The 25,554-nt window shown below is 42.6% G+C and overlaps 1 protein-coding gene across 23 annotated transcripts in view; it reads left to right on the top strand.

Annotated features, from left to right (window-relative positions):
• R3HDM2 (R3H domain containing 2) overlaps window positions 1-25,554 on the top strand; it is a 161,681-nt gene that overhangs the window by 123,547 nt on the left and 12,580 nt on the right. For 6 of the 23 annotated variants that reach the window (XM_040233023.1, XM_040233044.1, XM_040233021.1 and 3 more), the window contains 17 exons: window positions 1,066-1,152; window positions 1,669-1,795; window positions 2,790-2,868; window positions 3,499-3,558; window positions 4,114-4,254; window positions 4,682-4,790; window positions 7,531-7,626; window positions 10,281-10,313; window positions 10,491-10,522; window positions 10,621-10,674; window positions 15,206-15,438; window positions 17,574-17,737; window positions 21,707-21,739; window positions 22,555-22,656; window positions 24,331-24,573; window positions 24,916-25,042; window positions 25,261-25,421. In XM_040233023.1, coding sequence (XP_040088957.1) covers window positions 1,066-1,152; window positions 1,669-1,795; window positions 2,790-2,868; window positions 3,499-3,558; window positions 4,114-4,254; window positions 4,682-4,790; window positions 7,531-7,626; window positions 10,281-10,313; window positions 10,491-10,522; window positions 10,621-10,674; window positions 15,206-15,438; window positions 17,574-17,737; window positions 21,707-21,739; window positions 22,555-22,656; window positions 24,331-24,573; window positions 24,916-25,042; window positions 25,261-25,421 — 1,881 coding nt within the window. The remainder of the gene's footprint in view (window positions 1-1,065; window positions 1,153-1,668; window positions 1,796-2,789; window positions 2,869-3,498; window positions 3,559-4,113; window positions 4,255-4,681; window positions 4,791-7,530; window positions 7,627-10,280; window positions 10,314-10,490; window positions 10,523-10,620; window positions 10,675-15,205; window positions 15,439-17,573; window positions 17,738-21,706; window positions 21,740-22,554; window positions 22,657-24,330; window positions 24,574-24,915; window positions 25,043-25,260; window positions 25,422-25,554) is intronic. The other 17 variants (XM_040233027.1, XM_040233028.1, XM_040233030.1 and 14 more) reach the window with 17 other exon arrangements.

Below are 25,554 nucleotides of genomic sequence, written 5' to 3'. Positions count from 1 at the left end.
TTTTTGAAATAAGACAGAAAAGTTTAAAAAGTTACTATTGTTATTGTCTCCATTTTATAGAGGAGAAAACTTGGGCTTAATAGAGTTTGAGTGAGATTGACAAAGGACATTTATTAGTAAGTGGCAAAACGAGGCTTAAAGTCAGTTCTTCAGGATTGGAAATTCTTTTCACTGTACTGTACAACCTGAAACACACATACTGTGTTTTGTGCTTTTGTGTTTACTGTAAACTTTTATTTTATTATAAGAACTCTCAGTAAATGTTTATAGGTAGATTTTTAATGAGTCACTATAATTTTTGACTTTGGAGATCCCTGGAAGAGCAGTGATTTATAAAGGGAATTTCAGATTTTGGGGGGATTCTTCAGGTGGCATAGATAAACCAAATGGATTAGTTCTTTATTACACTGAACCCCAAGTGTTAGAAAGTTTTCTTTCTCTTTACTTTTTTCTTAGACACTTTTCCCATTACATTGCCACCTCAGGTTTAGAGTCATTTAGCATTTGTTGTCTACTGTATGCTAAACACTATTTATGGTACATATGTTTACATATTTTATATAATTCTCACAAGAACTTAGGCATTTCTATCCCATTTTCATTGTGAGAAAAAAAAGAGGATCCAGAGAGATCAAGTGGTTTGCCAAGGGTCTCATATCTCATCGTTTGAACCAGAAGTTGAAGCTAGGACTTCTGCCTCTTAAATCTAGTCTTTCTACTAAGTTTTGCTGCTGTGTATTCTCAGTTAACTTCCGAGTCTAATGTTGGAGCACTGAGCTAGAGAGAGAGGAGAGCTAAACAAAGTGGCTTGCCTATCATCTAGCCAAAAGTAGTTGTTTTGTTATATATCTACTGCTGTAAGCAAGAGAATTATCTTTCAAGTGGATCAGGAATGGATGAGAAGGACCTGTTTGAAAAAGGAAAAAAAAACTCTCTTTAATGGAAGCAGCAACTAACAGAACCAAAGAGGATGCCCTTTATTCAGCGGAAAGATTTACAAATGTTCCCCAAGGGAATATGTATATATATGTGTGTGTGTGTATATATATATATTTTTTTTTCCAGTCTAATTCCAAGCTGAAATTGGTGCGCAGCCTTGCAGTGTGTGAGGAATCCTCTGCTCCATTTGTTGATGGGCCACTAGAAACCCAGGTAAGTCCTTTATGAGTAAGTATAGCTTTTGAGTTTGGCAGTTGTTTGCTGAACAGTGGTGTCACAACCATGGCATCAACATTAGGCTTGGAAATTGGGGTAGAAAAAGCTTCAAAACAAGTTGTTGCAGTAAAGTGGCATGAATGAGAGCATGAAGTGTAGGTCTTCACACCTGGACCACCCAGGATGATGCAGACAAGGAGATTCCAGGGCTGGATCATGTTTTCCCAACCACACATTTCCCTCTGGTGGTTAGAACCATTTCCATTCTAATTCTTATGCCAGAAACAGCCAGCATAACTTGAGTTCTCCAAAGAGTAGGCTGTGATTATTGGCAGAAAGGACTTGGCCTCTACCTTGTTGGTAGAACAAAAGCTAAAACAATTTAATTAAAATATTCTCTTTTGTAATACAATGCTGTCACCCTAAGATTTGCCTTCTTTTAGATTTTAAAGGAGCTGCAGGAGAGTTAATTGTTTTCCCTTTTGATTATATTTCTCTTTCCCCTTGTCCAAGGATATAATTCAATTGCACATCAGCTGCCCCTCTGACAAGGAGGAAGAAAAGTCCACAAAGGATGTCTCTGAAAAGGAAGACAAGGACAAAAACAAAGAAAAGGTCCCCAGAAGGATGCTGTCTAGAGGTGAAGACTTTCCCCCCTCATCTGTTCTAGGGCCTGGCTTTGCGGTGCCCTTCCCTTCCACCTCCCCACTGGCCTTATCGGCCCGGCAGTGTACGGTGTCCTGCTGACTTCATCGTTGTTTGGGGAGTTGCCTAACTAGGTTACTTGCTTTGCTGCTTTATCCAGCTCTGCCTTAAGGGCTGACAGAGAGCTACTCTGTTAACATAGGGCTACCGATAGCAGAAGGATATTTTAGTCAATTCTGATTTTATTCTTACTTTTGGAATAAATAGTGATGGATTACCACTGGTAGCACATTCAATACCATTTATAGTTTGGAGATGCTCTGATTTTTTTAATAATTAAATTTGCGTGTAATTATTAAACTCTCTTTGGTTTTAAATTCTTGGGCTCGTAACAAAAAGACATGGTCCACAGAAATGGAGGGAATTCCCTGGCAGTCTAGTCATTAAGACTCAACTCTTTCACTGCCGTGGGCCCAGGTTCGATCCCTGGTCAAGGAACTAAGATCCCACAAGCCATGTGGTATAGCCAAAAACAAATTTTTTTAATGATAGTTAAGAGGGAAAAGGCAATCATAGTATTAAAATTTTATAAGCAAATATAAACATATAAATAATCACCATTTGAATATATTTGCTGAGGTTCTGGAAAATTCAGCCCCATCAGACCTTACCTAGAATTTATTTTCTTTAGCTAGAATAAAACCTTTGTTTTGGTCTGGCCTTTTGGTAGATACTTACTGATGGCAGGGTGACTGTTCAGTATAAAATGAATAAAACACTGTGGCCCAGATCCCACCTTCTGTCATTATCATGGGAAATTTTGAGAGGCGGGTAAGTCAAGGCTACTCTCGTTTTAAGCTAAAACTCCTGAAGTTTGATTCTGCTTTTCCTCTCATGTCTCCTGACCAGATTATAGGCTTCTGTGTGGGGTTAAATATCATACAGAGCAGTTTCATTTATTTCAAATTTATTTCATTGTGGTGTTCTAGACTCCAGCCAAGAATATACGGACTCCACTGGAATAGACCTACATGAATTTCTTGTAAATACACTGAAAAAGAACCCAAGGTAATAACATGATTTGATGGAAGGGGGAAAGGGGCCGGGATCAGCAGAATAGCTTCTCAGAATTTTTCTATTATTATTAGAATCTGGGATGCCCATTTCCCCTACACCTCCCACCACCATTTTTTCTCCAAAGTAGTTTTGTATCTGTGGAGGGATTCAGAATACCCTTATATTGAGATTTCTGCTTTCAGAAGAGTTGAGAAAAATTCTGTGGAAGAATGGAGACAAAGAAATATCAAGGCTTAAGAATACAATTAAAAAGTACAGAAGAAAAAAGAATTGATTTGTAACAAAGCTAAATCATACTTGTTTACAAATTCTATAAATAACCAGATGGAGTGTAGAATTATGATTAGTATAAAGTATGTGTTTGTATGACTATGACTGCCAACAGAATTAGGTTTCTGATAAGGGAAACAGGACATGATTAGGAGGCTTGATTGTTTTTTTAAAGTAACATAAGACAGGGTAGTGAGGTTGACAGCCTTTGCATTTTTGATCCACTCCTGGAGTTTGGATTTATCCCTCCCTTAAGCTTCTAGAGTGAGCAGGTTGTGTTTTCAATCCTTGTGTCAGTGTCTATGGGAGGGCTGCCTTTTGTTTTGTTTTGTTTTAATCTTTTTTAAACAGGGACAGAATGATGCTGCTAAAATTAGAACAGGAGATTCTGGACTTTATTAATGACAACAAGTAAGTTACTTGAATGAAATACACCTTAGAGGTGGGAGGGGGTACTGGAAAGAAAATCAGGTAAAATTTAAGGATATCTCTCTTTTATCGTTCCCTTAAAGTCTGAATTTTGAAGTAATAACTCACTAGGAACCAGGAGGAGTTGGGAAGACATAATCACAATGAATCAAAATGTATATGTGTGGAAACTAAATCAAGTTTTTAAATTATCACTTAGACTTGAGTTGAAAAATATTTATATCTTTTCAGCAGCTAGCCCTTTGTCCCATATTTCACTATTCTTAAGTTTCTCCCTTTTTTCTTTGTAGAATATCATCCAGGTGGGTGAGACCTAGGGCTTTTTGTCTAAGGAGCAGTCTTAATGAAGATAGTGGGTCAGAGGGATCTATACAATACTGTAGATAAAGCTGAGAGAACTTGTTTGGTTATCATTGAGTAAATATCTATCTTCCTTATAATAATGTCTCGTAGGAATTTCTCCACTTTCAACAAAGAAAAATTACAGTTGGCTATTATTTGTTCTTACTCCACTTTTCCCCCTGGGTTTCCCTGCAGCAACCAGTTCAAGAAGTTCCCTCAGATGACCTCATATCACCGGATGCTATTACACCGGGTAGCTGCCTATTTTGGGATGGACCACAATGTAGATCAAACTGGAAAAGCTGTCATCATCAACAAAACCAGTAACACAAGAATGTAAGGGAGGAAACCACAGATTGGGAAGACTTTCCTAGGATAGCTCTGGGGTGGGAGAGGAAGATGCAGGATTTCTCTTTCTGGAGAGGGAACAGTGGAGGGAGTGGGTAGGTTATATTATCAATTTCTACTCTTTTTGAAGCCTTGGAGATGGATTCTAGAGGCATTGGCATTTTGTGAAGACTGGCCCCTGGCTCTCTTCACCTTTAGTGATAGGATAGGAATAACTGTGGAAGAAGGTAAGTTATAGATGTATAAAGAACAGTCCTTGAAGATTTCGTTAAAACTTTCACATGACTTTCGGAATGGCTGACTTCAGAGATCTCCTGGGTGGGAGTTGTGGAATTTAAGAGAACTGTATAGAAGGTCTGCTTCCTAACAGAAGAGTCTTTCTTCCCTTCCTTCCACATTTCTCTCCCAATCCCAGCCCTGAACAGAGATTCTCAGAACATATAAAGGATGAGAAGAATACAGAATTTCAACAGAGATTCATTCTTAAGAGAGATGATGCCAGTATGGACCGAGATGATAACCAGGTGAAGACTGGAAAGGGTTGGGTCTATACAGAAAGATTGCAGTAAGAGAAACTGGGAGGGGAGAAGAGTTTTTGTGGGTTGGAGAAAACTCAAAATATCTTAGTATGGAAGGAAACTCTTGAGCTACACTGAGTTGGCTTTAGCTTAATGTTGAGGATTAAGTATACTTGTTGAGCTAAATGCCACCCTCTTAGCCCCAGAGTGACATGGTGCTGAGGTTTGCTGGGTTTTCTCATTTGGCCTGGAACTCCCTGGTTCTGCCACTGACTTCTAACTCCACTTCATTTTGGGACAAAGCAAGGTCCCTCCCTGCTTCAACCTTGATTCAACTGATGGCTCTATTCTTTTTTCCTTTAATAGTTAGGAATTTCTTTGGGAACAACCCAAAGCTACTTTTATCCCACTTGCACTCTTCCTGTCTCAGAGCTAGCCTTGAACTGGGAAAATTGTTATCTGATTTACCCACTTATAAAGGTGTTTCTGATCCCTTTCTGCAAACCCTTTATTCTTTTCCCAACTCCTTCCAGCAAGGTGAGTCAGTTTGGCTTTTGATGCTTGAAACCTCAGGCTCCCCATTTTGATCCACTCCTGTGGGAATGAGAAGTGAAAAGTCTGCCCCATCCCTTCATTTATGGGCCTGGCTTTTGCCCTGACTTCTAGCGCATCCTTCAGATAGTATTTGGAGTTAGTTTCCTAGCTTCATACAGGGTTAAGATCCAGCCTGCTTCTGCTTGGCCTCCAAAGGAGGTTAGGTAGAGAACCAGGATTACAGTTTAAATAGTATGGTGGGGTAAAGCCAATAAAATTAGTTTTGCTAATTCATGATAACTCTAGTAATATCTTACCTGTAGAGTCAAAATTAGTTTCCTCTCAATATTGTCTGGTCCTGAGACCAGGACTTTTCCTGCTTGCTACTTGAGTATTTGAGGGAGTCCTTTTGAGAAAAGTGCCATTATCTATTGTGGACAAACATACTGGGTCTGATTGAAAACAATGAAACATACAAAAGACAAATAAAATTTAAAAACAAGAAAGAGCCTTTCCATCCTGATGCCCTTCTCTCCATTTTCCCAAAACCCCTTTTCTGTGGATCAGGAATTATTCAGGCCTAGAGGCACATTGGGGTGGGATGGAATCTCTCCCTACTATGAACTTTTCATCTCTCGGCTTCAGGCTTGATCCATAATAGGGTAGGCTCTATGCACTTTCTGTCTGTGATATTAATAATAAACACAGTAATTGCTATTTCATTGAGTGTTTTCCCTCTGCTAGCCTCTGTTCTAAATACATTATATTCATTATCTCATTTAATCCTCTCCACAGCCCAGTCTAGATGGGGATTATTAGCCTCGTTTTAAATATAAGTAAACTGAGCTAGGAAATGTTAAGTTAGTTGCCAGTGACATTACTTGGAGGTAGCAGAGCTGAGATTCTGCCTGACCTCAAAGCCCATTATGCTCTATCTGTTCTGCCACTGGTTAACCAGTGCTAGGGGCTAAGGACAATATAGCACTTGAGGTCCTATATCTTCTTGGCATGGGATTGGTAAAAAGGACATTTAGTAGAATTTAGGCTCTTTAGGCTAGTGAGAACTACATCTAGTCAAAAGCTGATACTCCTGAAATTATGCTTACTTCTGGCAATTGGTGAAGATCAGGAAGATCAGCCTAGACCAGTGGTCTCCTTAGTTGCTTCATCTGAAACTTTAAAAGCCTCTGGATTGAAGGTCAGAATCTTTTATAACCTGATGACATGCATTTGATGACTTACCTCCCTCAGAACACTTTGCCTTCAAGAGGAGTATGGAAAAAGGACGTTCTGTAACATCCTACCCAGGACAGTGCTCACAACTCCCAGGCTAAGAGGGGGAAAGATGGTGGTGGAGAGTTGGGGGTAGGCTCGCAGAGGTGGCGGTCTGCCCAGCCGTCCCCTCTAATCTCCTTACTACATTTTTCTGAGAGTGCAGGGCTCTCTGTCCTCTGTTCTGTCACTGAGCTTCTCACTTTCCTCGCAGCACTCATTTGTCTGTCCCTTCCCTGTCCATCTTTCTTTCTGTTCTCCTTTTCCTTCTCTTTTCTTCTTTGTGTTGCTGTGTTCTCTTTCTACCGTGTATTTCTGTAAGCTCTCACCCTTTCCCTCCCTCCAGTAGCTGTAGTTAAGATGAGAAAAAATGCTTAAGCTCTGAGTTTAGCTTAGCCCTTGGGCTTTCACTTGCAAGGCCCTCTTTGCTGAGCTCTGTGTGACTTGGATCTACAGGCCATTGGCATCAGTGACTAAAGAAGGGATAAGGTCAGGTGCTAGTTCTGTAAAAACTTCTAAATTTAGCTCTGGTAAATAAATACCTGTCTCTTCTCCTTTTCTAGCTTCCTCCTATCCCTTGCTTTCCCTCCAAAGCAATGCTGTTTATTCCATGGGCTATTCTCTTCATCCTTACAGACTGGAGAGTACCCTACTACATAAGGAAGCAACCTAATCCTTATCAAAAGTTACTGTTCTTGATACTCTGGTTGGGGAGGGTGGGAAGCTGGTGAGGCCCCAACCATCCAGAAAACCTGATCTCCCAAACTGCATGGTCAGATGTACCCAGTGAAACCTGTCCAACACTGGAAATTTTATTTCTTTTTTTTTCCATTTTTTTGATGGCAACTATAAACTCTCCCGGTTTCTCTTCCTTGCTGGTGTGCAGTGAGCTTGCAGTACGAGGAGAACTTAACTAGCTTAATTCTGCTCATCGATCTAGATCAGAGTTCCATTGCAGGATGGAAGGAGGAGCAAGTCAATAGAAGAGAGAGAGGAGGAATATCAAAGGGTCCGAGAGAGAATATTTGCCCGAGAGGTAAGTGTAGCTTCTGAGAGTTGTCAGCCCCTAGCTTTTAGCTCTTAATCTTTGGAACTGTGAATGGAATGAACCCTCCATATATGTTTTGTTGTTTTTTTCTGATTTTGTTTTTAACCAACATCAGCCAGCCCCATATTTGATCTCTAAAATTAAATGTAGCTTATTAGGAAGCTGCAGATTTTTATTCATATTATCGTTAATGCATATGGCCTATAAAGAGAACAAATGGAGTGGCTGAATTTGGTAGATTTGATTAGACTGAAAATAGAAATGGTTTTGGCAGGGCTTACAGAAGGGCCCTGGATCTTGCCTGTCAAACCCTCCTCCCGCTTACCCTCTTTCACTTCCACTATCTATTTTAGGCGTCTTTGCTTCTAAGTGGAAGACTTAGTGTCCACACAGCCTATATACATTCATCTTGTTTGGTCTGGCTCATTTTTAGGCTATGTTGGTGATTATCAGAGCACAGATGTGGCATCCATTCTCTGAGCTCCACATTCCACACGCACAGGGGGTACACTCACTATTCCATACAGTCTTGACCTGAATAGGAAGTCTCTTTCTTCCTATATTTCTTACCTTGTTTCTTAGAATAGGCCTGCTCCATGGGCCAAAAGGCAACATGAGTTGTTATGGGCAGCTTTATTCTTAAGAACTGTTGGCCATATCAGATATACTTGGTATCCCTGTGTCTGGTGGCCCTTGCCTACCACACTGAACAGAAATGTAGGAGGATTTCAGGAAGGGCAAGAGAGAAACAAATCTCCAGAGAATAAATGATCCAGATAGTAGCACCATCTTACAGTCAAATTAGCCAACGAAGAAGAGCCAGCCTCCCTTTGTCATCAAAAGAAGGCCAATTCTAATCAATACTTAGATGCACACTGCTCCCCTCCCACTTCCTCACTCTGCCTCATCAAGACAAAAAAAAATAACATATCTTCTCATCATCACCTAGCTCAGAAAAATATTGTCTCTAACTTATAAAAAACCGAACTCCTCTGTGAACTTGTTCCATTGTCTTGGAAGACACAGTTGTTCCAGGGAGCCTCACTGTGGTCAGATACACAGCAAATATTCTGGCCTAAAGTCTGAGGAGAAGGACTCTTCTTATGTTATGTAGCCTTCCATTCTGAGTCAGAAAAACCCATCCTCCCAATTATCCAACTGTGGCCCAGAGACAGTTTTTCTAACTTTATCTGAAAATCAGTTGAGTGGAATGCTAGGAGAGTGGTCATTTGTACATGGCTACAGCTGGTGAGGACCCTAAATTGTGGACAGGGCAGAATGGTGGAAGTTAATAGCAAACATTCATATAGTGCTTATTATCTTTCAGACCCTGTCCTTAACACTTTGCACACAAAAATTTATTTAATCTTCACACTAGGCCTATGTGATAGGTTACATTATCTTCCTCATTTTAGAAATGAGGGACTGAGGCATGAAGAGGTTAAGTAACCTACGATCACACCACTATTTAGTGAAAGAGCTGATATTTGAATTCAGGCAGTCCTTGGCTCCAGAGTCAACGCTCTTAACCCCTTAAGTAAACCACCTCTCAATAGCTTGTTCTGCTCTGGGCTTTTTAAATTAAGAAGTTCCCGTGACAGCATAGCTACCTGTGATGTGCTCCTCTGCTTCACTGACACATGGAAAATGACTGTTCCACCATGCCAGCCATTAGCAAAGCCATTCTGAAAGCACAGATGACTTTTCATAGGATATTAGGGCTTATTATGTACAACAGTGGACTATATCTATACTACCATAACAAAGGAAGCTCTTCTCTCCTTTTTCTCTGATACTTAGTCTCTCGAGCCTCTGCTAATATGTGTACTCTTTGTTAAATCCTTATGGATTTATCATTTTCATTTTAGCACTTCCTAACTCTTGCTGTGGTAGAGGCATCAGGAATCTCAAAAGGTCTAGGCACGGGGAAGTGGCCAAAGCCTACTATATGCCAAAGATTCCCATGTGGAGAGGAAAAAACCTGGCCAATCAAAGGCAACTGATAAGGGTGGAGTTGTGGGTTGCTGCAGAGGGGAGGACGAGGCAGTCCAAAAAGAAAGGGAAGTGGCAAGAAGGGTGTTTGGATGGAAATGCTGCTACAGCCTTCTCTGGAGCTGAGCTGTATTTGGGAAAGCTGCCCCACTCAGGCTCTGTTCCGCACGAAGGCCCCTGTGCTCAGCAGCTGGACACTCTCTGTACCTTTTTCTAAGCTTGGGAGTCCACCATAATGCTCACTTCACTCAGCTCAGTGGCTTTGTCAGGAAATGATCCCCAAAAGGAATGTTTCAGGCTTTTAATTTTCTCATTTTTTCTAGGCTCTGAAAAGTACCTGCTTCCCCAATTTCTTACTCTCCTTGGGTGTCAAGTCAGAATGTCTTTCATTTTGGCCAGTGTAGAGGACAGAAATGGGATAGTCATTGAGGATGATTTCTAAAAAAAACTAAATTTTTTCTCTTCTCTCCCTTTTCCCTTTCTTTGAATACTCTTTAGGACCAAGCACACCAGTTATTATGCTCAGCTTACCTATAGAGAGAATAAATTTAGAACTAAAAAGGAATTAATAGTTAGGTTAATACTTTCTTCTTTCTCCTTTCCATACTCCTACCTTCATTGACCTCTCTTTTTAAACACTCTGTGGGAAGGCTAAAAACTCTGAATGCGCTTTCCCATTAAAGGTGAGAAGTCAGATTGGGTGTGTGGGTGTGGGTCATCCTGTCCCTGCTCCCTCTCTCCCTGTTGGGGGGTGAGCTTGGTTTGAGGACCTTGGGTATTCATAGCATCATGGACACCCTTTTTGGTTATGCCATGCTGTTTTCTTATAAGTTATTTTCCGTTTTCTCCCCTTCACCTAGACTGGCCAGAACGGATATCTAAATGACATCAGGTTAGTACCACTTAGCATGTTCCCTGCTTCTCATTGAGCTTTGTCAGTGAGATTAATATAATCCTGTAATGATGCTTTTCTTTGATGTTAACCAACAGACTCTCCAAAGAAGCCTTTTCTTCTAGCTCTCACAAGAGAAGGCAGATTTTTAGGTACCTCTGTGTGGTCTATATCTCTCCTTGTTTTTGTTTGTTTGTTTTTTTAATTTTATTTTGTTTTGCTGTAATCTTTTCAGCGGAGTAAGTTTGCTCCATGCATGGCTGCTTGTGGAATAAGTCAGTTTGTGGTTTTTGTAACATTGGATATTTTCCCCATTTAAAAAAAATGGCTAGTGCTCAATGACTTTACTTTTATTGTTGCTGATTTCACTGTAAGTCCTGGATAGGTGGTGAAGAGGACCAAATAAGTATGTTTAGGATAGGTACTGCTCTGTTTCTGAAGTTTGCTGAAACTGAGCATTTTTGGAGGATTTCAGCATATATTTGAAAGTGCAAGTGGAAGTCGCTCAGTCATGTCTGACTCTTTGCAACCCCATGGACTATACGGTCCATGGAATTCTCCATGCTAGAATACTGGAGTGGGTAGCCTTTCCCTTCTCCAGGGGATCTTCCCAACCCAGGGATCGAACCCAGGTCTCCTGTATTGCAGGTGAATTCTTTATCAGCTGAGCCACAAGGGAAGCCTATTAAGGTAAAAGAACAGGTGTCTTTTGGCTGCCTTTTCCAAATCTATGGAAAGATGTGAAGAACTTATCCCTCACCCAGCATAGGGGAATGTTTTGTATCCTTAAGAAGGAATAGTACATGCACATATTTTAAAAAAACATCCAAACACCTCTGTCTATTTGGTTTTCTCTTTGGAAAATGTAACGTGTAAGATGGGTCCAGAAAGGCCTTAGAATGGACTTAGGGCATGTCCTTTATATAATTGTCCATGACTTATTCTTAATGTTGCTGAAAGCTACTGTACTAACTTCTGTGCCTCATATTCTCCATTTTCTGTAAAGCAGTTGTGAGCTTCTCCCTTCATCTCAGTCTCTCAGTCCCATCCCAGACAATTACAAAGGCAATGTGAAAGAAGCACTTTAGGACCATATCCTGACACTGACTCATTTTAACTATATACTTTCCATTTTACCAACAGAAAAACTATAGAGTAAAAACCTGACAGTTTAATGCTAGGATTCAGGTCTCACTCTTTCCAAAGGGTTTATCTCTTTTCTCAATCCTAAGCTTGATGCTGCTTTTGCTTAGTCGCTTCAGTCGTGTGTAACTGTGCAACCCTATGGGCTGCAGACTGCCAGCCTCCTCTATCCATGGGATTCTGTAGGCAAGAGTACTAGAGTGGGTTGCCATGTCCTCCTCCAGGGGATCTTCCTAACCCAGGGACTGAACCCAGGTCTCCTGCACTGCAGGCGGATTCTTTACCATTAAGCCACGAGGGAAGCCTCCTAAGCTTGATGTGCTCAGTAACACACGTTAGTTACAGCTATCATCCCAAGTACTTTAGTAGTCCCTTCTCTATCACCCTTTCTAGAACTAATTAAACGATGTGGAAATTGGGATAGCAAGATTTCAGCCCTTCTTGGGAAGGAGAGTTATCTCCCATTCCACATCTCTGAAGTCTTTCTCCTAGACCAGCCTGCCCTGAGATCCATCTGAAAGCCCAAGCAAAAGGGCTCTGTGTCGTCGGTTGTAGTCAACATAGAGTCTCCCTTAAAAAAAATCTCACTCCGTAACCATTCCAGAATACCTTTAATAAACAGAACTTTTAAATTAAAAGTGTGTGTGACAATGTGCAGCACTTTATAGTTGCCACAGTATACTGTATCTCATTGAATTCTCTGAGTATCCTGATGTGGTGAGTTGGTTTACATGTAAGAGAACAAAAGCAAGAAAGATTAAGTAGTTAGACAAGTTTACATGGCTGTTAGTGGCAAAACTGGGACTGACTCTGTCCAGTGTTCTTTTCACCACACTACACAAGCTGTCTGTAAATATCACGCCTAATTGATTCACTGATAAGAACGATGCCCTTATTAGTGCTGTGGAGCATCAGACTGCATCACACTGTGCAGATAATAGCTTGAAGGAGCTAGTGAGCAGGTGCAGCCTTCTCCTGTCCAGACCTCCTTTTAAGCTACTGCTTTCCATACTGAGTTTTGTTTAAAGATCTAGGTCATCTAAAATGCAGCTCCATGACTCTTCAGGGGGTAGCTTCTTCCTCTATTTGGGTACTAGTCCAGAGCTCAAATGATTAGAAGCTGATTTTCTCTTAACTTTTAAACTTTTCTTCCCAGGTGTGTGAAATGAATACTGATATATCAGATTCCATTATCTCTGTTAGCAATAATGTGGATAATAATAATAACAACTATGGCAACTTCTCTGTTCTTTGGAAGATTCTACTCCACTGCACCATTGATAAATAAGCTACCTGAGGTTTACTGAGAGGCCCACCTCTTTCATGGGCCTCTCTATCCAAGACCATTAAACAGGACTTTTCACCAGCACTAAATTTACTTGTAAAAACTAAGTCATCTCCTGATTGTGCTGTCAAGTGTGAATGTCTCTGTCCTTCACCTCCATCTCACCAACACGTACACAACCCCGTCCAGTACTTAGAATTAGATCTAGTAACTTTCCCTAATTGCCTTATTTTTAGTGAAGTACAAAGATGTGACTAGAGATTAGCTTTAGTTGGTAGAGAAATAGAATTGATCTGTCTTCCTAGTCCAGACTCAACTTAGATTCTCCAACTCTCAGGGGTGTAGTGTACTAACCCAGGTTAGAAGATCATCAGACAGTCCACATTTGAGCACTAGGCCATTATTGTCTTGGGGGAACTGGATCAGTACAGAAGTGCTGCCAGTTTGGCTCAAGTTTCACAGGTGTTTGGTTTAAAGTTGACTCATTTCACTGTCTACCCCTGGTAGAAAAAGAACGTAAATGGCAGAATTGCTCTAATAGAGAGTAGAGTGTTTGATTTAGATATAAAAGGCCATTAGGGCTTGTCTTACAGAATTCAAGTTCTAATGTCTAATGAGCAGCCTCATTCATTGGTGCTGCTGTATTCCCACATCCCACAAACACATCTTTATTGAGTCCAGTCAGTAGATTTGAGCTGTTGGCTCTTATTTCAGGTTGATTCTGTTCCTGGAGAGTCCCTGAGTTATTCTTATGTCTTGTTGCCCATTCTACTTTTGACGTCCCCAAGAGAAAGGGGTTAAAGCATTGGGGAAACATTAATATTTTCCAGTCTTCTATTCTAACTGTATAGAGAGAAGCATTGATGTTATATGTGTCAATATATCTACTTAAGATTCAGAGAATTAGCATGTCCCTAACCACCTAGGCCAATGTGTCTTGGCCCCCCATGATTGACTAACCACTAAAATAGTGACCCTAGCAGATAATTCGTCTATTTTTCCTACAGTATCTTTGAAATAGATATTCTAATAAAGAAAAGTATTTTCTTTAATATTACCCCCTTAAGAAAAATAACTTTCTTTATTAGAATAACTCTGAGCCTGATGTCTTTGAAGAGCTGTGGGCTTTGGGATAGAGTATTCTGTTTGCTTTGGGTGGGAAAAGGAGGGAACCCAAGCTACCATGATTGTTGCTCAATTGCTCCCCCGCATACATATCAAATCATTATAATTGTTATCATTTAGTTTTCTTAGATCATTAGTTATTGGAGCGGTGGGGGATCTGAAAGGAAAATTCCTGATTGTTGATTGCTTATCAGTTAAGTGGCAGTAAGAGTCAACACTGAGGATTTTCAGGCTAACCGCAGATAGCTTAAGGAGCACAACTGTTTATAATTAAAGTGATTATAGTATCAGGCTAACGCTGATGTTTCCAGAGTAAAATAAGAGGATGAATCCCTTTTCTCAGCAGCCTTGTGCCTTACCTAGGGCAACAGTGTTATTAATATGGAGGCAACTAGGCACAGTCAGCCCCCTCCTCTTTGCCATCCTGAGTCCTAAGGATATGTTTGCTTGATTGTGCTGAGGATGTCAGCCTTTAGAGACCCTGGAATAAATTGTTCTCAGATACTAACACAAGACTTCCACAAAACAGGTTGGGTTGATTCCAGACTATCAGACTGAGTTTTCTCTTTATCAGACTCAGTGCCCCTTTAGTCACTATACTCTTCTTCCCAACCCTGAAAAAGTGGCCGTGAGCAACATCTCTGCTGGCTCAGACATGTGTTGTATGGAAGACCTGATGTGAGATTTATCCATGTCGTTGGCTACTGCTGCCTTCTAGCAATAGTAACTTCTTGGAGTCCTTTTGTTTCAAGAACTCCAGAAGGAACTGGTACCCCTGTGCTCCCCACTATTTCCTGCATGTGTGGGACCCCTGCAGAGCCAGGGGAAGAGACCGCAGCCAATCTCAGCATCATGTACGTGGTTTCCTGCCCACCTCTGGTCTGCTGTATTGAACTAGTTGCCAGCGCACTGTCTTCCAGATTTGCCTCTGTGCTCTCTGTACTGTACTGGATCTTGTTCTGTCTGCTCCCATCAAGTCTTGGTTGGCCAGCCAACTAACACGAAGTCAGTGTCCATTCTCCCCAACCCTCACCCCTTCTCTGTTACTGAAAGAATAGAAATGAACTCTCTCCTAGCCCTTCTGCTGAAGTGGTAGGTGGGAGGTGCTCTGACCACTGTGGTCTCTGCAGGGGGAACCGTGAGGGGCTGAGCCGCACCTCAAGCAGCCGCCAGAGCAGCACAGACAGCGAACTCAAATCCCTGGAGCCACGGCCTTGGAGCAGCACAGACTCCGATGGCTCTGTCCGGAGCATGCGGCCCCCTGTCACCAAAGCCAGCAGCTTCAGTGGAATCTCCATCCTCACCAGGGGTGACAGCATCGGGAGCAGCAAAGGTGGCAGTGCAGGAAGGATCTCCAGGCCAGGTACCACAGCTTCTCTCCTTCCGTCACTGCTTATGTATCTTCTGCAAAACATCACTGATAGTTGCTTTTAACAAAACACTTGTCCCATATTGTGTCCCAGAAACCTCACACAGTCAGATGAGGGGAAGTTTGATTTCTTGGATCCATTGTCCTTTGAGTTCCTTCTCTGATTTCCTTTCTAACCTTCTTTCCTAATTGAAAAAAAAAACTGATTGGGATTAGATTATTTTATGTGATTTCTGACCAAGGTGGGACAGCCGTGTCAACCCCGGTTCAGGTTATGTACTAAAATAAGGATGATTCTGAGGCCCCTTAGACTATAAAGAGGGTTTGTAAAGTAGAGGGTACCTTAGAGTTTGTAATTTTGTAATTAATTGGTAGCAGCCAATAGGCTTGAAATTTTAAGCATCACTACTGCAACTGCTGCTCTGGAGCCCAGTCACAGAAAAGGAGCATGTGTTCCACCTGCCAGCCTGGGAGCACCCATCAGCTCTCCTGAGCTGCTGTGTAACTTTCTCCATAGATTTCTGCTGCAGTCTTAGCAGAGGGCCATTCAGCTCTTTTTACCCAGTAAGTCGCTATTTCACCATCCTCCTGCCTCTGAAGAATTTCTTGACTTTCATCCCCAAAGTTCTGTTGGTCTTGTCCTCAAAAGACATCAGTAGTAGCAAAGATTTTGCCTCTGTTTATGCTTCTCTGTTACCTCTTTTCTAATCCCACTGCTTCTGCCTTTATCCAAGCTGGTTTCCCTGGTTTACCCTCAGCTGACCACACTGTGTGGCTTGCAGAGATCTTAGTTCCCAACCCCAGGTTGAACCCGGACCCTCAGCAGTGAACATGCATTGTCCTAACCACTGGACCACCAGGGAATTTCCTATTCTCAACCCTGTCTTGAGCCAGTTTACTAATCTAAAACATAGATCTAATCCCATCAGTCCTCCCTTAAAAACATTCATGGTTCTGCATTTCTTGCGTAATAAAATCCAAATTACTTAATGTAGCATAACTTCCTGACTCCCGTTTGCCATCTCAGTCTTACTTTCAAACGTTCATCTTCTCCTGACCCTCCAACCATTTTCTGAGTATGGCATTAAGCTTTGTCTCCTCTTAGCCTGAAAAGTCTTCTGTTCATCCCTCAAACCTGTCTCTTCTGCCACTTCCTGTTTAAATCCTTCCCTCTAACCCTCCCAAGAGTTATGCTTCCTAATCTTTGCTTTCATACAACTTTATTCATGTCACTGATGCATCCTTTATCCTTGAAAGTGAAAGTCACTCTGTCGTGTCCAACTCTTTGTGACCCCATGGTCTGTATAGTCCATGGAATTCTCCATGGCCAGAATACTGGAGTGAGTAGCCTTTCCCTTCTCCAAGGGATCTTCAGAACCCAAGGATCGAACCCAGGTCTCCCATATTGCAGGTGGATTCTTTACCAGCCGAGCCACAAGGGAAACCCTTTATCCTTATCAGATTGTAATCACATAGATTACAATTCATGTGTCTATCTCCATTGGAAGATCCTGTACTGTTCAAGGGCAAGGACTGTGTTTCCTTTACCTTTGTATCCTCAGTTCATTGTACAGTGCCTCACGTAGTACCTATTCAGTAAAAGTATTTTGAGTAAATGCATTCATGACTTGGACAGCCTGGAAATGAGGGAAATAGTTGGATGATGGCTGTGTGGGGGGTGTGTGCACAGGCATGTACTTGGAGGTTGCCTTCAGCAACTTTTATGAGGTGCTGCAAGTTGAGAGGAAATGAAAAGAGAAGACAGGTCTCTTAAGGGACTAGGAATATATACCTTCCCAGGAAGCAAACATTCATTTTTCCAGCTGTCTAATCATGATGGACAGATTCTAGGCACTCCAGGGGTTCATTTTCAAAACTCAACCTTGACAGTCAAGATGGTTATGGACACTGGGGAGTGGAAACCGGCTAAGATGAAAATTCCCATCAATAGGACATTTGAAATGCATCTGTGCTCATGCATGGATCTCCTAAGACAGTGGGAAATAGACAGAAGAGGAATGACAAGGAAGACAGCAAGGAAAGAGTCAGGCCCTACGACTGGGCCCTCCAGGGGTGGTGTGTTCATGGCTTGTGCTTACAACTCTCGCTGGGTCTCCTCTTTGCCTTAGGTATGGTGCTAGGTGCCCCAGAAGTGTGCAACCAGGTCACCTCATCCCAGTCTGTCCGGGGCCTTCTCCCTTGTACTGCCCAACAACAGCAGCAGCAGCAACTTCCTGCTCTCCCACCCACGCCTCAACAACAGCCACCCTTGAATAATCACATGATTTCACAGGTGAGTCAGCACTCAGTGTTGGAGCCCCCCCTCCCCCGCCGAACTCTGATTCAAGCAAGCTCTGGAAGTACAGTCATGTCTCTTGTACTGTGGGTGGCAGGAAAGATCTGTTTTTGGAGACATGCCTCTCCCTCCCCCATTTCTTGTTTGTTAGTTGTGGGAGAGAGGAGTAAGGGCAGAGGTTTGGCCAAAGGGCTCTTAGTAGAGTCAGCCTGGGAGGTTTTTTTTTTTTTTTTTCCCCGCTTTATATTTCCTTCTCTTCGTTCTGGGAATTGTCAGCGGGATCTTTTACCCTATCCCATATTTCTGCTGTACTCTGTCTCTCTCTACATTCTGTATAATTTCAAGGTGATTTTGCTTCCTACATCCATACATGGAGCTTGAAAAGATCACAGCTCCCACCATAGTCTGAGCTAAATGTATTTATATGACTGTTGAGCCATAAACAAATATTTATACATTGGTGTTTGGGGAAAAGTAAATAACACTTATCAAGACTCATGTACCATAAGTACATGCTCAGTCACTTCAGTTGTGTCTGACTCTTTGTGACCCCAGGGACTGTAACTCGCCCGGCTCCACTGTCCATGGGATTCTCCAGGCAAGAATACTGGAGTGGGTAGCCATTTCCTTCTCCAGGGGATCTTCCCGACCCAGGGATCAAACCTGCATTTCCTGCATTGCAGGTGGATTCTTTACCCACTGAGCCATCTAGGAAGCCCAACCACAAAACCCCCCAGTGTTGTCTTTGTTTCCCATGCCATAAAAGAGCTCTCTTTCTCCTTCTGTTGCGGGGCTATTAGACATTGGTACCAACTAGGGTTTGAGAAAGTTTTGCTTTTGTGGAGACCATGCAAATGATCAGCATAAGAATCAGATCCTATTTTAAACTGGAACCTCCTACGTGTTTTAGGTTTAAAGTCTCTTTAATACTCTGAGGAGAACTGTGCTGAGATCTTCACTTACTCTTTTCTTCCATGAATAGAGCCTGCACTTTCTCCTGAAGTATTCTCTGGTAGTTAGAAAGCCAATATGTCTGTACTTTTTTCTGCTGTAGTTTAAGTTCTCGTTTCACCTCCCAGACTCTCTTACCTCCATACTCAGTTAGTCCAGCTTGGCCTCAGATAGGTCTCTTCCATAGGTACAAGAAGAAGTCCTAAGCACTGATACCCCAAGGATTGGAAACTAGAGAGGGAACACTCCAGAATGGCTCATCACTACCCTATTCAGTATATTGGAAAATGACACTAAAATAAAGAACAGTGAAGATCTAGGAAGCTCTGCTTTGTAGCTTCACACACATGCCAGTCATTCCAAGTCCTTCATCTCAGTCCCTCAGCAGTTTCTCTACAGTCCTGACTTTTCTTTCTTATTCTACCACCCGGCGTCTTTCTACCACCTCATTAAGTCTCATTCACATCAGCTTACCTCACTCCATACTGAAGCATAATGTGTGTGTGCTTTCCCTGTCTTGTGTCTTAATTTAGACCTGTAAGTGAGTAAACTCTGAACTTCTCCCTCTGGCCATCCCCTGCTGTTTCTGTGTATGTGCTTTACTTTTTTAAGGTCCCAGTATATTTTTTGAGTTTTTTAAAATGTGTGTATTTTAATACAGTTCTGTTTCCTTGTCTCACTCTTAGTCTTCCATCTGTCTCCTCCATCCATCCATATCTAGAAACAGCAAGAGTGGGAGGGGGATAAAGAGATAAGTAAAGAGTATAACCATTTGGGACTGAAAAACTTGTAGGTAGAATGTTCAGGTGACTGGCCCTAAATCCCAAACTTTTACTCAGATTCTTTCCGTGCTTCTTGAGTCTTGAGGGTCATTGGGTCGGTTGTTGGTATCGACTGATCATCTCCAGGCAGTACAGTGCTAGATTAGGTCCTGTAAATTGGAGACAGAGGAACATTATTTAGTACAGAGATATCAGAAATTTATTCTTGCACTTAATTGTGATCACAAACTCCAAACTAAAAAATCTTATGTTGGTTAATTTTGGTGTCTCTGAAGCACTCATGGTAGCTGCTAATATTATACCAGCACCACCCCACTATATATATCTCCTTTTCTCTTTATCCCTTTCTTCCTCTCCCTATTGCCTTTTTCTTTCTTCCTTTCTCTTTACCACTGTCTCTCAACACTGGTGGCTCTCCAAACTCAAGTTGTTAAACCCCAGAATACTTACCATTTCATTTCTCAGTGGTATGTAACAGGGGATGAAGGAAGTGACCACACGCACATACCACTGTGCTTACCCTAAAGGTTTTCCTTTTGAAGAAAAACCTTTAGTTTTGTAGCAGCAAGCATTTGCCCCTGGCCTGGGGGACAGTTCCACGTAAACTATGCTCTTTCCCTTCTTGGCAGCCCCTGCTGTTAGAGCAGCCTTCCATATCACATATCAATAGAACCTTTGAAACCAGGGAGTGATTGTGAGGATTAAAGGACCAGTGGTTACCTTTTGCCCAATTAACTTAGGGTAGACCTTATGAAAAGGAGTCCTCTGAGCCTCTCCCTGGAGTCCAGTCACGATCCAAGAGCAATGATCGAGCCCAGAAGTCACCAGTAGGTGGCAATCACGTCCCTCAGGGCCAGTCTTTGGCTTCCCTACCTATAGTTCTTCAAAGTTCCCTAACTGGAGTTTGAGACTCTCCAAGAAGAGAACTGTGGCTGAGGGTAGTGGTAGATTCACTTAAAAATAGTACTGAGAACGCTTGCCTTTACCACTCCCTTCCTCACTCAGGAGAGGACGAACAGAAGAGCATTGTTTCTTTTCTCTTCACTTTTTTCTAAATTAATTTATTTTTTTTATTGAAGGATAATTGCTTTATAGAATTTTGTTGTCTGTCAAACCTCAACATGAATCAGCCATAGGTATACATTTATCCTCTCCCTTTTGAACCTCCATCCCTCTCTTCACTTTTTATTCAAAACTCACAAACATGAGGAAAAACAGGCAGTGATTTTACCACTTCACTGTCCCTAAGGTCTCCCATTGTCCTCCAGAGAATGTAAGGCCTGAAATAATGGCAGGCCATCCCTCAAGAGGAAGAAATGGATTAGGATCATAGAAAATGGGTCTAAAAGTTACCAGCACAGGTAGCTCATGCTGAGCAGGTAGGCCAGCAGTTATATTTGGAATGTCACCAGCTTACAGAAAATAGGTGTGCCAGAGTTGCTGAGAGCTTATTTTCAAGGCTGTAGCAGTATCTCACTCAGGTCACACAGTCGAAAATCAGTAGCTTTTTCCAAGATGATTTACATTGTATTCAATGCAGATATCAGGAGTATTCTCCATGTTGGGAGTCTTCTGATTTTTGGACTGTCTGCCTCTGGAGCTGTTAATCCCCTCTGAAAGGGTCTCCCAGGAGATATATGGCAGGCAGATATATATATTGATGCCTTGGTTCCCCCACAACTAACTCTTAATACTCTAAATTTGAAAGAAGGAAGGAGAATTATTCAAACAAAAAGATATATACGTAATTGGAGATATTTACATAATTGTTTGACTTCTCAGAAGTTAAAGTGTCTGCCTGGAATGCAGAAGACCCGGGTTCAATCCCTGGGTTGGGAAGATCCCCTGGAGAAGGAAATGGCAACCCACTCTAGTACTCTTGCCTGGAGAATCCCATGGAGGGAGGAGCCTGGTAGGCTACGGTCCATGGGGTCGCAAAGAGTCGGACACGACTGAGCGACTTAACTTACTAACTTACTTTACTGCTGGAGTGGAATGGAAAGAACATATGTCAGGCAAAACTAGGTTCCTGTCCCTGCTCTGCCACATTAGCTGTATGATCCTGGGTATGTGATTTAATTTCTCTGAGTCGTATTATCTTTTTTTTTTTTTGAGTCGTATTATCTTAATTGCAAATATACGTTATCTCCCTATCAGATAATTGTGAGGTTGTAATGAGATAAGTGTGTAAATGAGCAGTGTATATCAGTGTTATTTCCCCCTCTCTTCATAGGGCTCCAGAAGCTATGACTGGAGAGCTGATGAGGTGATTGAAATGACTGGAGGGGAAGAAGAGAGAAAAAAATAACTCCCTATTAGTTGGTTTAGAACACACCATGTTCCTAATAAACAAGTCCTCCTGCTTGAGGCAAGTGAAGGAACCCAAGGAACAAAAGCTAAAACTAGGCTATTTATATTTTATTCCTAAATCCCTCCCTGTTTGCTTATGGGAGCATTTTTAATACTGCCCTGTCCGCCTAGAGGAGCACAGAAGAATCATGGAGCAGGAGGAAGTAGCACATGAACTGGCTTATTTTTCCTTCTCTGCCCTCGGGAGGGAGATGATCCTTGTGAATGAGCACTCCTTCAAAAGAGCTGTGGTGTGAAGTCAGGAGCCTGCCTGGGAGAGTCGAGCTAGACCTTGGATGACCCTTCCTACAGAAGCAGGAATCCCTTTTCAAGGAGGGTTATGCTCCCCAGGAATCCTGTGTCCAGGAAAAATGCTTAGGGAAAAAGCTGTGTTTAGAATCAGGCAGCAAACCCTGGCTCTGAGAGTCCTAAGACTGTATACAGCAGCTACAGAGTTCTGAGTGGCTAATGGGGTAGAGTGTCTGCAGTGGGTCTGTACTGATAGGGGAGATTGCCTGTTTGTCAAAGATATGAAAGCAAGAGACCAAGTCCTGAACTTGGTCTCCAGCCTGCTCAGCTGCCTTACTTGTCATGTGAAATTTCTCTTATGATTAACCTTGTTCTTCCTTCCCTTTCCTTCCCCTTCTCTGCCTCACCCCCACCCCCACCCCTGCCTCTCCCTATACCTCCCTTTGCTCTTGCCTTTCCTCATGTCTCCCTGCTGGTCCACAGCCAGTCCCGGCTCTGCAGCCCTCTCCGCAGCCTGTTCAGTTCTCTCCAGGCTCCTGTCCCCAAGTCCTTCTGCCAGTCTCTCCGCCCCAGCAGTACAACATGGTATAAACTCCATTCCCCCTTTTTGTTTTGTTCATGTGTGGCCTGTGTCTATGGGCATGTCTGGGTCAGTCTGTGACAACCTTGCAAAGCAGTTATGCTTTTTAGAGGACCATTGTTAGGAACATATTTCTTCTTTAGGGGCTGGCACAGGCTGAACTGTACTTCATTTCTCGTGAACTATATTTCATTTCACAGTACTTCAGGCTTCAAAGATGCCTAAATGTAAGACAGAGAACAGAGTTACTCTGAGTTTCAGGAGTGGGGAACAAAATCAGATGTTGATCTAACCTGGGCTCCTCGTCCTCTCTGCCATGTGCCTTCTTCATCTCATCTGCTCCCAGGCCATGGTGGAGGAATGCAGTTTATTCTGTACTGTAGAGAACGATTCTCTATAATTCCCTTTAAAAATAAAAACACGGTTGCAGCTTTCTCTGGTACCACTGGTAAAAGCTTCAAATGTTTCCCTGTTTTACATTCAAAAATACCCTCTTCTGTTGTATAGCATGTGCTGTTTAAATTGTTTGTACCCTGACAACAAATCCTTTATAAAGATCTGGGCTGTCTCATAGTTGGTGACTTCTATCATGGTTATAGGAGCCCTGACTTTTTTCAAATTTTGTGTTAATCACACCTGTCTGCTTTATCACTAGAATCCCTTCTTTTCTCCCACCTCTTAACTCCATACTGAAAAGTTCTAGAATATGAACCTCAAAATAGTAACTACAATCCAGTGCTCTTGTCATCTGTTCCTTCCCTCTAAGTTAGCAAAATAGCTAAGCTCAGATCCCTGAAAACTGAGTGAAACTGCAGGAAAGTACTCTCTTTTGTTTCTACTAGTTTCCTTTGTGTATGTGTATGTTGATTACTATCCATGGAGCAAAAGAGATGAGAAAGTTAACAGACTAACCTGTCACCATACAAGTGAGAGATGGAACACCCTCACCCTTGCTTTGAGGGCTGAGAGAGAAGGCAATTACAGATTAGTCAGTCAGTCTCTCTCCCCAGCTCAGCTGCTCACCCTGGCCTCCTTTCAGAGGTGAGAATTGGAAGTGGTTTCTGAAGGGCAGGAGAACACTAGGCAAGTGTCAGAGAACAGAGGTGGAAATGACTTCAAGAGGGAGTGAGGAGATAAGCAGCAGGAGCTGGGATCCCACCAGTCTTTCCAATGCATAGGCAGAGCTGGAGAGCCACATGAACCTACCGATCAGCCACACAAGATGTTATCTGGGTCCTTTATTATAAAAATGAGATTTATGACAACATATAGGCCCTTTGCATGGTTGGAGGCATGAGGAAGACAGGAAATGGAAAGACTTAAATAGTCCTGTTTTTTCTATATATAGAAGTTGTGTCATTGCTCCTGTCTCCCCAGGACTAATTCTAATAAAGGTCATAATCAGAGTGGCCATTGTTAACCTCATATGTGGTAGGGAGACTGGCTCTGGAGTTGGGCTTCAAACAGCTTTCGATTCATAGCAATTTGAAATACCACATGACAGAGGCTTAGGGCTAAAAAGTACTTTGCAGGGCACAGAGATAGGAATATCCCAAATTGGTGGAAGGAAGGAAGGCAGTAGAGAGGGTTACTATTTCTGTCTGTCTGTCTGTGTTGAAGCCAAAGACCTGGGGCTTGATATGACCTCAGTCCTTGGGTCTCCCCCACTCTCTCAACAGGCAGATGATCTCAGCAACCCCTTTGGACAAATGAGCCTTAGTCGCCAAGGTTCTACTGAAGCAGCTGACCCATCCTCAGCTCTGTTCCAGCCCCCACTTATCTCCCAGCACCCTCAGCAGACTAGCTTCATCATGGCTTCTACAGGGCAGCCCCTCCCTACTTCCAACTATTCCACCTCGAGCCATGCACCCCCTACTCAGCAAGTCCTGCCACCCCAGGGCTACATGCAGCCCCCTCAACAGGTGAGTGGTTTGGGTTTCCAGTCTAAATCATGAATTCAATTTATCCAGTATTATAAACCTTCTTTTTTCCTCTAGTTTAGACAGACCAGAGGAGATACCTGCCCGCTACCCACCTCCGTTTCCCCACCTTTCTCGAGAGTTGTCTTTCTAGTCAGAAACATCTATCAAATAACACAAGTCCTTCCTCTTCGGTTTCAAACTTGTACACTAATGCTGCAATTGCAGACCCAAAATATTTCTGTTTACAGACTTCTGGAATCGACTGTGATGTATTTAGTAGTTGGGGGGTGTTGGAGCTGAATTTGAGGGGCCTTCTCATACGTCTGTCTCCTCTCACCATAGATCCAGGTGTCTTACTATTCCCCTGGACAGTATCCCAGCTCCAACCAGCAATACCGACCTCTGTCTCACCCGGTGGCCTACAGCCCCCAGCGTGGTCAGCAGCTGCCGCAGCCATCCCAGCAGCCTGGTAAGAGGCACTGCTGATGTAAGGGAAGGACAGCAACTGGGGAAGAATTACTTTCCCTGTTTAAAAAGTGGTAGGGAAGGAGAGTAGTGGCTGGAATGGTTAGGGTCCTAAAAAGGAACCTGTAATCTCCAAAAAAGAAGGAAAATTACTAAGAGAGTATGACCTCCTAAACATTGTTGAGGCTATACTGATGTCTTCTCTGCTTTGCCTGTCCCTAGGTTTACAGCCCATGATGCCTAACCAGCAGCAGGCGGCTTACCAAGGCATGATTGGGGTCCAGCAGCCACAGAACCAGGGCCTGCTCAGCAACCAGAGGAGCGGCATGGGGGGCCAGATGCAAGGCCTGGTGGTTCAGTACACTCCACTGCCTTCTTACCAAGTGGGTGCATTCTGAATGGGGAAACCACCCAGTCCTTGGGATGAGGAAAAGGAGGACAGTTCCTACGTCTGTCCTCGAGTCTGACAACTCAAACACTAAAACACTGTTCACTTTACCTATAGCACTTTTAGGT

This window comes from Oryx dammah, unplaced genomic scaffold (genome assembly GCF_014754425.2).
Source record: "Oryx dammah isolate SB20612 unplaced genomic scaffold, SCBI_Odam_1.1 HiC_scaffold_29, whole genome shotgun sequence".
Taxonomy (NCBI): Eukaryota; Metazoa; Chordata; class Mammalia; order Artiodactyla; family Bovidae; genus Oryx; species Oryx dammah.
The sequence above is the reverse complement of the archived record's forward strand: the minus strand, read 5'-3'. Positions and strand labels throughout refer to the sequence as shown.